The following is a 14,207-nucleotide window of genomic DNA, read 5'->3' as shown; positions in this document are numbered from 1 at the left end:
TAAAATGGAAGTTGGAAATAACGTACGATTTGTTGTCTTTTGCAGGGTGACTCCCTTCAAAATGAAACTCGGTAAGAGTTTTCAGAATCATGAGTTTCTTTTCCAGCCTATGCAAAGCGCTGTGTTTTGATTAATCAAAACCCAGGAAGTCGTCATTCAGAAACATGGGACACAGGGCAAGACAAGGTGTCTTTTGTCTCTTTTTTGGACTCATTGACTGTGCTGATGCAGGTGGTCGACTCATACAAATCCTTTGATAAACTTCAGATTTAACCAGCTCCATTTTTTGTTCTTGCTATTGCTACTAAAATTCTGTTCAAGAAAAGACCCATTCTAATTGTTAGAAAGCTTCCTTTAATTTCCAGTCTAAATGTATTTCAAGCCGCTGTTTATTCCTTTCTACTTGTGCCAGCATTGTCCTTTAGCCATGCTCTCTCCTGGCTATATACCAACTTGTTACATTCATCAAACGCACTTGGGCTCTCTCAGGCTCCGTTTTGCTAGGCTGAACAAGAACAGCTGTCTCATGATGCTTTTCGCAGCTCCCTCTGCAGTTTTGAATTCATCTTTCTTGAAGATGGATGAGCAGATCTGTACGTCTGCAGACTTCCAGATCTTTCTTACGCTATGATTTCAACAGCACTATGTGCAAGAGGTCTTGTAACAGAGACAGTGCAGAAAACAGGAGAGGGGAGAAAGGGACAGGTGTAACATCTGACCTAAAGCAACCACGTTCAGGTATTTTGCATTGGTTCCAGGATAAAAAAGGAAAAAACCCCAGACTGTCATTTTAAATTGCTAACTGTCCAACTTTTGCATAAAAAGTAAGCTGTTAAGAGAAAATACCTAAAACATCTTCACTGTCAGCTGCATACTTTTACCATTTCTTGGTCTATGGGAGACTTGGAAAGTGAAAGGCATGTACATTCTCTTATACTTTCTGTATAGATATGCTCAAATAATTCAGTGGTTAGTTCATTAAAATCACGTCTACAATCTTATTTTTGGAGTCACATTAGGATATCTTTCCTATAAAAGAAAAAAAAAACATAGCAGCTTTACAAACCAGGAGCTTTCCTCTGCCACTCAGCTTTTGTGGGTGACAGCCCGTGCCTCTCACGTCAGCCTACTCGCACGAGCCAGCCTGGCTGATGTAGTGGACAGGCTCTGCCCAAATACAGCTTTATCTAGAGTAGCTTTCCTTTTAAGAAGATTTGGATTCAGCCTCATTTACACAGTTCAGGTGATGAATCAAAGATACACTATTCTTAGAAGAACTGGTTTTAGCCAGCAAATAACTCAGCTGGAGTGAGAGGTTCTTTGAGACTCAGGAAAAAAACAACCCTTTAACGTATAGTGCTCATATCGATGATCTACAGAACTCAGGAGTGTAGGAAGCCAGCTAGGCACACAAGAGGGAAGAAAGTCTGCCTTGTCTCTCACAGTGAGTGGTTTGTAGGATTAGTCTTCTGAGAGAAAGCAGGCTCTTGTCTGAGACCCTGGAAGGTGAGGGTTACTATCTTAAATTCAACAGGTTTTGTTCTGCTTTGGGGAAATAAAGCAAAGACCTCTGAGAAAAGGAACCTAGAAAATTTGACTTTGAAGAACATTCCTTGGTAGACAAACTAAAGTGTTGGTCAGCAATGACTCATGCTCATAAGACCAGAGGTTGTGCCTCCAACCTTCTTTTTTTTGGTTACCCATGAGAAAAATAAAAGATTAAATTTAATGGCAGATTTAAGGGAGAGCAGACAAAGTATAGCGGAAAGAACCTCTGAACCCAACATACTAAGACCTGGAACCTTTGCCAGCTCTCATATTAGAGTTATCCTGTGGGGAAAAAACATTATGTGCATGTATCCCATTAATTCATTTGGAAACAGGACTACGAACTGTTTCCTTCACTGAAGGACATGAGAAAACCTGAGAGGAACAGTCTGCTATAAATGGCATAGGAACACTTCAGAAGCTTATGCTCCATGTCACCCACAACACCCACAGCACCCGCAACAGAGCTCTGGCTTCCTGCAATGCAATTATTTATCAAAGCAGCATCTAACACACCTGACTGATGGTACGCAAAATGAAATTTATTACTTTTTTCCAGGCAGTATCTTGCTAATGGTTACTGAGCCTTTCACTTCTTCAAGCCCAAGCTAACAATGAAATGTAGAAGTATCTACCAGAATCATTGAAAGATTTAGCTTGCTATAATGAGTAAGACCTAAGTTTACAAACTGAACTCGGATACAGACTCAGGGTTCTCTGGAACATCTGTGTGCCAGAGACATCCTGGGAGGGTGGAAAGGAGAAAAGCAGCTCTGACACAGTACCAGGAGGTTTTACAATGTGCAGCACGCATGCTGCATCAGCATGCTATGTCCCTATACCTAGGGAGGCAAACAGCGACAATTTTGACACCTATTCTACTGATGTGGCTTTTGGTCTTCTCCAACACTGCTGTGGGGGGCAGGAGGCAGAAAGACTCCTTGGATCCCCTTTGCGATGCTCATACCCCACCTGGAACCTGGAGCGCTGGGGTCTGCAGGGGCTACTGCAGACAAGCGCCACAGGTCAGGAGCCCTGGCACGATGGTACAGTCTGGTCTGCTGCCCGGGCAGCCAGGGTGTACTTTAACATGTTGCCTGTCTACTCGCTCCTCTGTATCCCTTCCAGGGTGCTCACAGAGATTGGCTACAGTTTAGCTCTTTATTTTCTGCAAAAGATGCTCGTGACTTTTCTTAGTCAAAACAAAACAAAACAAAAGAATTCAGAACTCAACCCAGTACAAACATAATGTGAATAAATGATCTAGAAAAAAGATTTCTCTGATTTCTCATCTGCAAAGCTTTATCCATCAATTACCTGTTTTATGTAAAACTGTCACCAGCTTCTTATTATCCTGACATAAAGGAGAAATTTCCTTTTAAACACCCCGCTTGGATGACTGACATCTCATCATTACTATAAACAGTAACAGTTACACTATTAAATTGCCAAAGGGAATTTTTTCACCAAATACGAAAGGCACCTGTGAGCTGACAGGCAGCAGATGGGTACACAGTTTATGGAACTGCCTGGCAGCACAGGGAACAGCTTTCAGGGGTCGTCTTCTTCACTCGCTTCTGCTTAACTCATTTTTACATTGCACAGCTGAGCCTATTGTTTGCCCTGTTGATACTGTACTTCTGCGGCTCATACTGAAACAACTTTTTTCCTTTAACTTCTTTTAACTCCTGACATATTCCACATTCTACCATGCGTTGCTGCCAACTCTCACCATATTATCACAATGTGCCTGTATCACTTGTTCTTTTTAAGCTTCCAGCTCCAGCAGTCATCATCATATTTATATGAGAATTTTCAAGACCCACTTGAACCAGAGAGCAAGTAAAGACCACCACCATTTCATAAAAGCATTTTAAAATAACCTCTTAACTTTCAGGGGCTGAGATGAATTTTTTGGAACACTGATTCAGCTGGAGTTGGAACTGCAGCACACCATGCTACTGAACAGCAGGTATTAATCCTGTCTTCAGGTCTTATAAACATGTAAAGTGTATATAACTTCCTTCGAGATTTACACATAAGAGTTCAAGACTCTAAAAAGCCAAACATTAGCCTCACTAAAGATGAACTCCTTGCATCCATTACTCCCAACTGTCCAGCTATTATTCACTCCACCTATCTCAGTTCTCATGACGGAGGGTTGTGATCTGATACACCAGCATGTTTTATGGTCTGAGCAGAAGACAGCGAGCTAGGTATTCCTGCTTCAGCTCTGATTTTGATGCTCTGTGAACACTAGCAAACCTCCACTTTGTGGTTGTTAATTCCTCGCTCTGCCAGTGGGTGTAGGTGTAATGCATACCTACTGCATCTGCCATAAAAAATCACCGAGGATTAATCTGTCAGGTGAGATGCATCTGTGAGATGCAGTGGGCCTTGCTCTTCCACTGAGTTCAACAGACTGGCTCACCTTCTTGCTTAATGTGCTATGAAATAAAGAATAACTGAAGTGTATTCAGAATGACTATCCAGTGAGTTGTACTGGATTTGCACTGTGTAACACCGTTGCTGATGTGTGGAATTGATTCTTAACACCTTTTTTGGGCAGACTATTCCTCTGCAATAAATCTATCTTGTTCCTTTTCAGGGGACTGAAGATGTAGAAGAACTTCATGTTTAGATGTAAGAGGAAAGTATAGTTGAAGTGTTTGGCATCTTCTATACGGTCATATTGACATTCTACGAAGCCTAGAATACCAGTTTTGCTCATTTTTTGTTTTCCTTCTCCCTTCTCCATATATACTTCATTTTCTGAGAGGGACTGGAGTGATAGCTATATATTCTTCTGTACTGACTCTGCTCCTGTACAGCAATCATTTTCAGTTTCTCCCTGTGAGGTCAACACAATATATAGGGAGTGCAGAGTGTAATAACGTGTTTAAATAGATATTGAACCTTTCCTGCTTCATTGGAGTTCTACATTCTGCGAAGTCAGCTAGAGGGGATTTCAACATAGTTAGAAATGTGTATTTCTAAAAAACCCCTGTACCTTAGGAAAAATTCCAAGACGTGACAGTTCCAAAAGGCTGTATTTCAGGATGCATAAAATAATAAGTGGTCTGATCTAACCCCAAAGTTAACCTGAACCATTTTAAAGGAGTTTTCCATGGCTTTTATAACTCTTTTCCCCTGACCCAATACACATCTGGTTCTAGTTGGCACCAAAAGATAGACATATTTAAATGTCATGAAAAAGGCTAATCTTGTATTTCTGTCTTGTTGGGAGACAGGAAGTACTAGAAATCTCATAAGAAAGGCAGTTCTCCTTGGACATCCAGCCACTTTTTACATAGTCAAGTGATTTACATAGCTCAGAGAAGAATTCAAATTTTTGTGTTAGCCGAACTGACCCTCTCAACCTCCAGAGGCTCATTCATCACTAGGTAGAGTTTACTAGAAGACATTGGAAAGGCTGCTCAGTCTAACAGCCAGACATGAAGTTCTTGATCTTTTGTATCCTTGCTCTTTCCTCTAGGAAAATCCAATAAATGGAATAATATTTAAGAACACTTTGTGACAGGGAAAAGAAGTGGTGCATTATTCAAGAGGTTAGAGAAAGAAAATAAAACTGGCCCAAATCCTACGATTCCGCATTAATCTTTACTTTTTTCTTACTCAGTCAAACTCTTGTTACCAAGGTAGATCTGAGCAAAGGTAACAAAATTAATATGGACTTTGGAACTGCTAAATATTTAGCAGTATTTACTGCAATTCATCTATAGAAAACCCTATAGTCATAAAGTACATTTTCCATAAATGACCTAGGTTCAGTCTGCGGTAGTGATATAGCCCCTTGAGTATTTCTGAAGAGCTCGACTGCGAGTGTTTAAGATTTAGTGAAAACCAATAGGAATGAGTTGCTGAAGTTACTTTCAAAATGATACATGGTTTTTAAGTGGCTTAAACACTTTGAACTTTCAACCCGTGAGCCACTTCTGCAATGATATTGCAAGGTGATGCATATGCACTTAGTGTCTTCTTTCAGAAAAGAAAAACCTGAAACCAAAGCTTGCCTATGGCTACAAGGAAAGGCTCACATTGAATTTAGAAATCAAACATCCCTGCACACATTTTCATGCTCAGACCATGCTTCTCTTTATAACCTTATTATATCCACAGTAAAAGGCATGCCTACCAGTGATGAAATACTGATGTTTCACAAGTCTTATCTTCTCGGCATGTTCTGCTGGCATCCTTGTGGCAGAACAGAACTCACAGCATGTATTGGTGCTAATGGAAGAACATGTTAATATTTTAAGTAGGCGAAAAACAATTTGTGAAGAATGTGTTCATTTACCTTTTTGATCTTCTTTTTTTCCTTCCAATGCTGATGCTTTCTCTGATAAAGTACTATTATCTCCACTGGCTTTTACCACATTTTCTTCCTGTATGGTTTCTTCACCAATGGCTATGGTATGTCCATTTGAAGTTTCAAAATTTACTGTTACATCACCATCTGAAATGAAAATTAAAAAGCTATTGTCTAGTTTAACTGCTTCCTTAGCACCTATTGACAACACACAGCATCCCACTGCTTTCAAGTTTCCATGGAAGCAAAGCAGAAACACTTACTGAAACATGAAACATCAGGCTGCAGATCTACTCTGAAAAGTTAACGCTGTAAAGGAACTCTACAGGCTTCCATGTTCTTTGGGTAGACACGTCTGCAGTAGTGGGCCTGGGAGTGCACGTGTGTTTTCAGGTCCAGCTTCGTATCTGTACACATTAGCATCCCGTTCTCTTCCTCCCTGTATCTTGGTTTACACAGCAAAGAAATGTGTGCATGGACCACAACAGAGCTGCAACGTGTTCCAACAGGCCTCTTATCTGGACAATTAGGGGGCAGAGTTGCAGGACTACTGTGGTGCACCCCAGTAGGTAAATCAGCCAGGAATTCAGACAGAAGTTCTCAGAATATGTGTGCCCAGTTAATGAATAAAATAGGTCACAAAGTCATTGCCTAGTCTTAAGAGCCAAGGTGAAGTCTTCCTGTATCACGTATGATACCATTATTAAATTCTGCAAGTCAAATTCTTTTCCAGCTCTGATGATATTTTATTCAATTACCCAGACTACCTCAGCTATGAGGTTTTTTTTAATCCTGAAAAAAACTTCTTTCTCTTCCCTGTTTGTCTCTATATTCCTGAAAAATGCTACATAGTCTTGCTGGCTCACAGCTTTCTCTCTTCCCTTATTTACTGATTTCTGTTCTCTGTTCCATGCATTTTAAAATTGCTGTTCATTTACTTCTCTGGTCATTTCTAAGGCTTGTTATCCTTATGTTGCTCACACCCCACCTGCAGTTCACGTAGATGATTGCTTTCCTTCTGCAGGATTCTCTTGCTATCCATCCAAAAATTATGCCAATCTACCTGGCATCTCTTCTGGTTTCTCCCGTTGTTTCTTCATTAATTGTGGTAATTCCAACTCTCTTCTCCTCCTCCTCTTTCTTGCTGTGTTCTATCAGACCTGGATGTCTGGCAGTTCACTGGTTTCAACACAATTATGCAGCCTCTCTCTTACTACCTTGGGCTGCTCTATGGGTTAAGCTGATGGTTTCAATCTCACCCACACACTAACTTCAACTTGATGTGTAAAAACTAAGTTCTGCCTTCTTAACCTTGTCTCATTCACTATAGCTGACAGTTGCACAAGGCTTCCTTCTTACCTTACCGCAACATTCAGTTTCTTTAGCTCCTTTCTTCCAGATGTTTATAAAGCCATTCTTTCCTCTCTGCCTCCACATGTGGCATTCCCACCTCTTATCCATGCCATGGTTCAGCAAACACCTCCTGCCTCCAAGTGGCACTTGCCACTTTCCACTTCTTTCTTCTTCATCCCACGTGAAACAGTCACTTCACATTTCTTACCTCTCACATTTCAAGACTCCATGTAATTTCCCCATCTAGCTTTCATCTCCATAGTCATTCCTTCTAACTACCTTCACACTGCTCAACCACCGCCTTTTCTGTATCTCTTTTTTTAGCACCTTCAAACCAATCCTGTATTCTTTCAAACTGCTCCTTGCAAACTATAATTTCCTCAGACAGGAAGCACAACGTGATGAAAGCAACACGGACTAGATCGATGGCCTTCTTAAGACGGAAGGAAGGGGAGAAAATTGTTCATCTCTACATCCTTTTCTCATGTTGCTCAATCTCTGTAAGGGATCCAAAGTCCCATCCTCTTTTAAGAGCGGAATAGAGGATCAAGGACACTGACGACCAAAGCATACACAATTTTAGCACAAATGATAGTATTTATGTTCAGACGGTTTGTAACCAACCTGAAATGTTAACACGTTTCATTAACTGTCCCAGCAGTCTAAATGCAACTTACAACCATCAATGGACAAAGCCATGCAGCTTCCCAGTGAAGCATGTAGCAAAAAAATGTAACAAACTCACAGAGGGACAAATTGAGGTATGGAGAGTTTGCATTTCTTGTTTTAAGTCAAAGACAGTGGCAGAGAAAAGTTCAGAAGCCAGCTACACTGAATGCCATAGCCTGGTAATTAGCGAAACACTGTAAAGACAAGTGATGCCACATGTCGACAAACAAGCCCTTAACTTCTAAATATTAATGTGTACGATATGAACCACACACATTGATACTTTCACGATTCTTCAGCTCAGGCAGAGTAACACAATTTCTAGGAGAAAAATATTTTTGGAAATCATGGAGTTCTTAGACTCCTTGACAAAATGACGAATGTTTTAATTTTAAGCTACAGGAAATTATTTTACTCACTTGACTTTTATTTGACCTAGATTTATAGAAGATCAAGAATATTAGAAAGAATACCACTACAAACATAATCAGATGTAGCACAGAGGTGTTAACCATGGTTTACTCATGCTTTTCAAAACACAAATTCTGGCTAATACCAGTTACTAAACCTTATAGCATTTTGAAACAAGTGGTGTCTTCCCCACAGTTTTATGTTTGTGCCATTTGTGAATGTGATGTGTGTGGTAGTGGTGGGATCTGTACGATCCCAGCAGTGGTACTTTTTGATACCTGAAATAGATGCTATTGATTTGCTTGGGGGTCCCAAAGCCTCTGATTTTTCAGTCAAAATTTCTCGTATTACACTCCAGTTGCTTTAGACAGCAGAACTCGACTCAAAAAATACGTTAATCACTAACTTAAAAAAATTCTGGCAAACAGTAAGTAGGAACCACAGGAGTCACATTATTTACAGGGAGCATCAAAATACTCAAGGATATGACCAGAAGTCAGATGGTGTACCTACGGCAGGAGCAGTTACAGAACACCGATCTCTCAACTCCAACTTGAGTTTTTTGTCAACTGGCCCAAATTACCTCTCACACTCCTCAGCTCTGTCTCCCCATACCTATTTATACTACATGGAAACAGTGCAATAGTGGCTTTATCATCCGTGTTTAGCACTTAGCAGCTAAATTCTAGGTAACGTGTTATCACCTTGCTCGGGCATTTCCTTCAGCACTCCCCTTCTTATCAGCTCCTCTCTGCTTTGTCTTGTCGAAATCTTCCTTTCCAACACTAAAGAAAAAGCACAGTTAAGAATAGATTTATTCTCGTACTGCTGATGCTTGCGAAAAATGTAGAAAAAGATTTTTATTTTAAAGAAACCCTGAGAAATCTTGTTTCCTCTGATTCTGCAGAAGTGGTCTGGGTTTTCATGGATGCTCTCTGAAAATATTCTCCCACAATTTCAGGCACAGAAGGGGGGGATTCATCTGACCCCATACCTTCAGCTGAGCGAGGCTCCGTGAGGCTTCCTTTACAGTCAATGGAAAAAGGTACTTCCAGCGTGAAACTGAACTAGAATAGGCATTTAATACGTAAAAGCACCTGTTTACCATTGACTGGGGTGACTAGCTCAGCTGGAGATACCTCCGTCTGCTTGGTAGATGTTTTGAGTTGGGAGAGACAAATCCTGCTCAGAGCAAGCAACTCACGGGGTAGCCTTTATGACATGCAAACTATGTTTTAAAGGAAAAAGGAAAAAAATGCCTTAAACAGAAGCTAGAAAGTTCTGTTCTAAAAGGGAATAACATCCTCATCCAGGCTGGTTGGCTTCCATGGAAAAAAATGCAGCATCCTGTTTTTTAGGTCAAAAAAAAGAAGCATACAACACACAAAAAAAGACTGTGACATGAAGCATTTTAATTATTATGTTTATTTCTCATGGGAAAAATGCTAAATAGTTTTATAGGGAAAAGCATTTACAGATGGCAAAATAGAATAACTCCCCACTGCACCCCACTGCCAAACCAATACAGTTTTGGTCAGTGATCTGGGAGGCCACTGTAATGATCCATGGAACCACGGTGCATGGGTCCATAAAATGTGAGCACCACTTGTAAAATCCTGTCTTCACTGTTAGGAAAAGTTAATCTCCCATCCTGATTCTGTTTACATATGGACAACAAAACCCAAGTGACGTTTGGAGCTCAAGCTGAGGGCATGTGGCAAAGCTTCAGCCATGCTAGACTTCATCCTATTAACACTATGGGATAAGGTTATTTATCTCATCAACTAATTCAAACACTCCGGTGATCCAATTACTCCCTAGGGCCAGTCTAATTGCTCTATGCAGATTAAATACTGCAAGAAGTATTGTCAATCCGACTTGCACCAGCCCAGTTGGAGTGAACAGCCATACGGTGAAGTGACGGCTCCTGTGAAGGCACGGAGAGAGGTAGTTTGGCACTTCTGAGAAATTTACCCTCCATGCGTAACAGCTGATAAACGTCTCTCCCCACAGCAGGTAACCCCAGCTGCTGACTTGCAACCAGGCTGGCTGAACTGAGACGCCTGAAGGCATCACTGCTCACAGCTTCCCACTCCCCTCCTCCACCAGGGAAGGGGACGGTTGAAAAGAAGATGAAGCAGATCCTGTGCTTCTCAGATTTACAGCACCGGGTTCATTTCTCACACTGCAAAGTGCAGGGATTCAGCACATGCTCCACATGGGATGCATTTCCCTGCCAAAAAAGCACTGACTCCCGGCAGAAGAACTGGGGGCAGTAACCATTTTGACCGGCCCAGCTCAAGCTACCCATGCCTGTGAGACCAACAGCCTGTGAATGCAAACAGTACTGGCACAAGAACATGTAAGTTGGCATTAGGTCTGTGTTTATATACTCAGGTACTTTGCGGGACCTGTCTGTTAAAGGTCAAACCTTGACAGCATTCAAATCACATTTGACAATATAAAGGAGCCCGTGAGTGTGGCTGCAGACTCTCTGTGTAAGCCAGCCTTCTTGGGGAGAGTATGGTAGCCTGAACGCAGATCAGGTTAGACTGATCCTAAATTATGCAGGAGCTCTTCCAATTTTTCCCCATTATGGTAAGGTATATGCCTTGCAACTGTGTGTCACACATGTTAATGGCATGGTAAACAAAGCACAGGAGCGTGCCCTATTCTTGCAAAGAGTTTTTCATGTAGGTGAACATATATTTTCTCTTATTATTATTTCAGCTTTACAGGTATAATTTACTTCCTATTATTTTTCCTCTCTGCTTCCTTTTTACATCTGTTTTCTTGGGGACAGTGAAACGAGATGATCCCTCATGTATTTATTTGTGGGACTTAATCCAATCCCACTTGAAAACAAGGATGCTCTTTGCATCAAGTTCAAGAACATTGAATCAGACCTCCCATCAATGTCTCTCTCTAGTTTTCAGGATGGTGTATTTTTTCAGTTCTACAACACTGAATTAACAACTGTATCAAATTAATTATAATGGAAAATGTCAATTGGCATTAAAAGACATTAACTCCTTACACTTTTACTGGAAGACCTCAAAGCATTTTATTAACATTACATAGGTTTCATAACATCCCTTAGACATAACTATCTCCATTTCACAGATTAGAAAATTTATGAACAGATAAGAAGCTTAAGCCCCAATCCTTCATCATCTAAAATGCTAGCCATGAGTGTTGTTTTTATTTAAACTGATTAAGCTCAGTTAATTCAGCTTGAAAAGATAATTTATTTAAAATATTATTTGGCCCATGGAAAGAACATTAGAAATCATGCTAGTATTCACTATAAGTATCATCATTTTAATTCCTACAAAGGCAGAATTTTAATTTAAATCAAAGCGACCAAAAATATGTCCCCTTGTATAGGAGGAATGAGTAGCCTGTCTACTTATGAACCTATACTGGGTGCTATTTAGCCAGGGTGGACTCATCATTATAATTTATTGCTTATTACCGACTCTGGACTATACAATACGTTTCACATTTACACAGGCAAGTATTTTGATTATCACTGCCCAATTGCACTGAGCTTTAAGGTTCTCAAACTACTCAGTTGAGCTAATCACATTTGACTACTGTTATGTTTCAGTAAATTCCTTTAAAATAAGAGAGTTACAAAGTCAAGCATCCAGAAGTCAGGAAATGTTTGAATGAAGGCTGATGGGTGTGCAGATGGTACAGTTTTTATTTGCTTGTTACATTTCACCTTTGCCATCCCTGCTTCATTTAGGATACAGACTGCACTGTGTTCAATGAACCGTTTCTTTGCCTAAATTCTTAACCTTACCTTTCAACCTGGGGCCCAGACCTCATTTGAGGAACAACCTAAACCTTCATTTGAACAGAAAACTCTTAGTTTTCCCAAACGTCACTACAGCAACTGAGTGAACCAAAGGCAACGTGGTTTTCTCCTTGACGCCCATGTGAGATATACAAAGGTGTTATCGTGACTGTTTAGACAGGCAACTTATGGCATAGAAAGATTAAGTCATGTTACCAAACATGCTGACATTTGTTAAGTGCTTAATTTGCGGTACCTTTTCAGGTATAATTTCCCACATTAAAATAGTGATAAATAAAACAAACTAACAAAAAAACAACCCAAAGCATACGAATTCTAGTTGAATTGCCTACTTATGGTTCAAAATATCTAATCAACAGAAGTGAAGCTATGAGTATTGGCCATCTGCTGCTGAGCTAATGGCATAGACAACTGTAGAAACAGTTATCATCTACCTGAACCACCTGGGATGGGTATCACTATTTGTCACCTTAGAAATAGTTCAGTCTCCTGAGTTCAGTACAGGGAGAGGACTGTAGTTTGGTGCTTCCACCATTGCCCCGCTTGGCATGCTCCCTCCTCTCACCACCTCTGTCATGACTTCATCATCAGGGTCTTTCTCCTCACTTGAAGAAGTTTAAACTTCTTATCTTTGGTTTCCAGACCTACCTCTCTTCTCTTCCTTCTTCTTTTAGTAGAACTTGCCACAATACACTACCCATTTGCTTCTCCCATAAGCACACCTTTGTCTCTCTATTCCTGCTGATCATCATTTTTGCAATCTCTGACCTTACAAGTTATTACCTATTCCTCACTCAGGAGCAGATGACTAGTACTATCCTGGAACAAATTTATGATAAATACTGTTAGCTGTACCACCATCATGTGGACATCCTTAAGCTGAGTGACCAGCTGATCTTATTCCTACAAGTCCTTTCTGTCATATGTGTATATAATAATGTGTGTGTATATGTATGTGAATATATGTATCTTAACATATGCCTGTGATATGTATGATGTATAGATATATATATGTGTATATACAAAAGTGTGAATATAGATAATATTTTAACATTAACATCAACATATTGTTTATAACATTAAGCAATAATAAAATGGAAATAACAATTTCTCCATCTGTATACATGTACGTGTTGAGATCGATTACGCAAACAAGTCAGTCCTGACTGTGAGTGTGATTGGTTATCAGCCCTTGCCTGCTGAGGAAGGCTGAGGTGAGGTGGGCTCCACTCTCAGACATCATGCTCCAGCAGACTCAAAAAATCCCATGTCAAAATCCTTCCGCTACTGCAGTCAGAAGCAAAGCTTGCCCCGACTCCAGGTGTAACTGTCAGCAAGCGTGTGAATTTATCACACTGTATGCAGCCCTCATTTACTTGAGTAAATCTTACTCGCCCAAGGGATCCCACAAACATTTGTATTTTTAGCCCAATACAAATAACAGTAACACTAATCGTAAGAACAGTTTACCTCAAAAAGCAGTTTCCATCCCTCCCTCCCTACCCCCTCAAAAGAGACTGCTTAGTGATACTCAGCAGCTACAAACCTCAGGCAGTCTTAAAACCAATTCTCTGACTCAGAGTGCTGTGAGATTCTGGATATTCTCCAGTCTTTAGCTTTGCTCTTCCAAGAGAAGCTTGAGAGAATTCAGATTTTTAATTTTTCTCTGACCTAGTAAGAGCTAAAATCGCCTTCTGCTCCCTGTCTGCATACACTTTTGCAGCAGAGCTTTGAAGTGGCACCTACTTCGTGCCAAGACACAAACTGCTGCCACCTTTTCCTTCACAGCAAAACACTGCGGAGGGGAGAAACCCTTGAGATGATGCCATTTTCTGTTTGTTCTTACTTAATTTTGAAAGCCCCCTAGGCAGAAAGTATACAACCAGTGCCCAGAGAACAGATTTTCTGAGATACAGCATGGAAAATATGTTGCTAAAGGAAAAAAATTCCAACCATCATTCCCACATCGGCACAAATACTTCCACATCTAGTCCTCCATCTTTTTTTGATGTTTGTGTTATTTGCTGTTTATGAACATCTTTCAGCAGCTAGCATAAGAGAGTCACGTGAGAT

General features: G+C 40.4%; 1 protein-coding gene across 5 annotated transcripts in view; it reads right to left on the bottom strand.

Annotated features, from left to right (window-relative positions):
• Positions 1 to 14,207, bottom strand: part of PHACTR2 (phosphatase and actin regulator 2) — a 151,211-nt gene that overhangs the window by 34,144 nt on the left and 102,860 nt on the right. For 4 of the 5 annotated variants that reach the window (XM_076333760.1, XM_076333761.1, XM_076333759.1 and 1 more), the window contains exons 3-4: positions 9,016 to 9,096; positions 5,867 to 6,025 (exon numbers count right to left, since the gene is read on the bottom strand). In XM_076333760.1, coding sequence (XP_076189875.1) covers positions 5,867 to 6,025; positions 9,016 to 9,096 — 240 coding nt within the window. The remainder of the gene's footprint in view (positions 1 to 5,866; positions 6,026 to 9,015; positions 9,097 to 14,207) is intronic. The other variant, XM_076333757.1, reaches the window with a different exon arrangement.

This window comes from Aptenodytes patagonicus, chromosome 3, assembly GCF_965638725.1.
Source record: "Aptenodytes patagonicus chromosome 3, bAptPat1.pri.cur, whole genome shotgun sequence".
NCBI classification, from domain to species: domain Eukaryota; kingdom Metazoa; phylum Chordata; class Aves; order Sphenisciformes; family Spheniscidae; genus Aptenodytes; species Aptenodytes patagonicus.
This window is presented reverse-complemented; position numbering and strand designations above follow the sequence as displayed.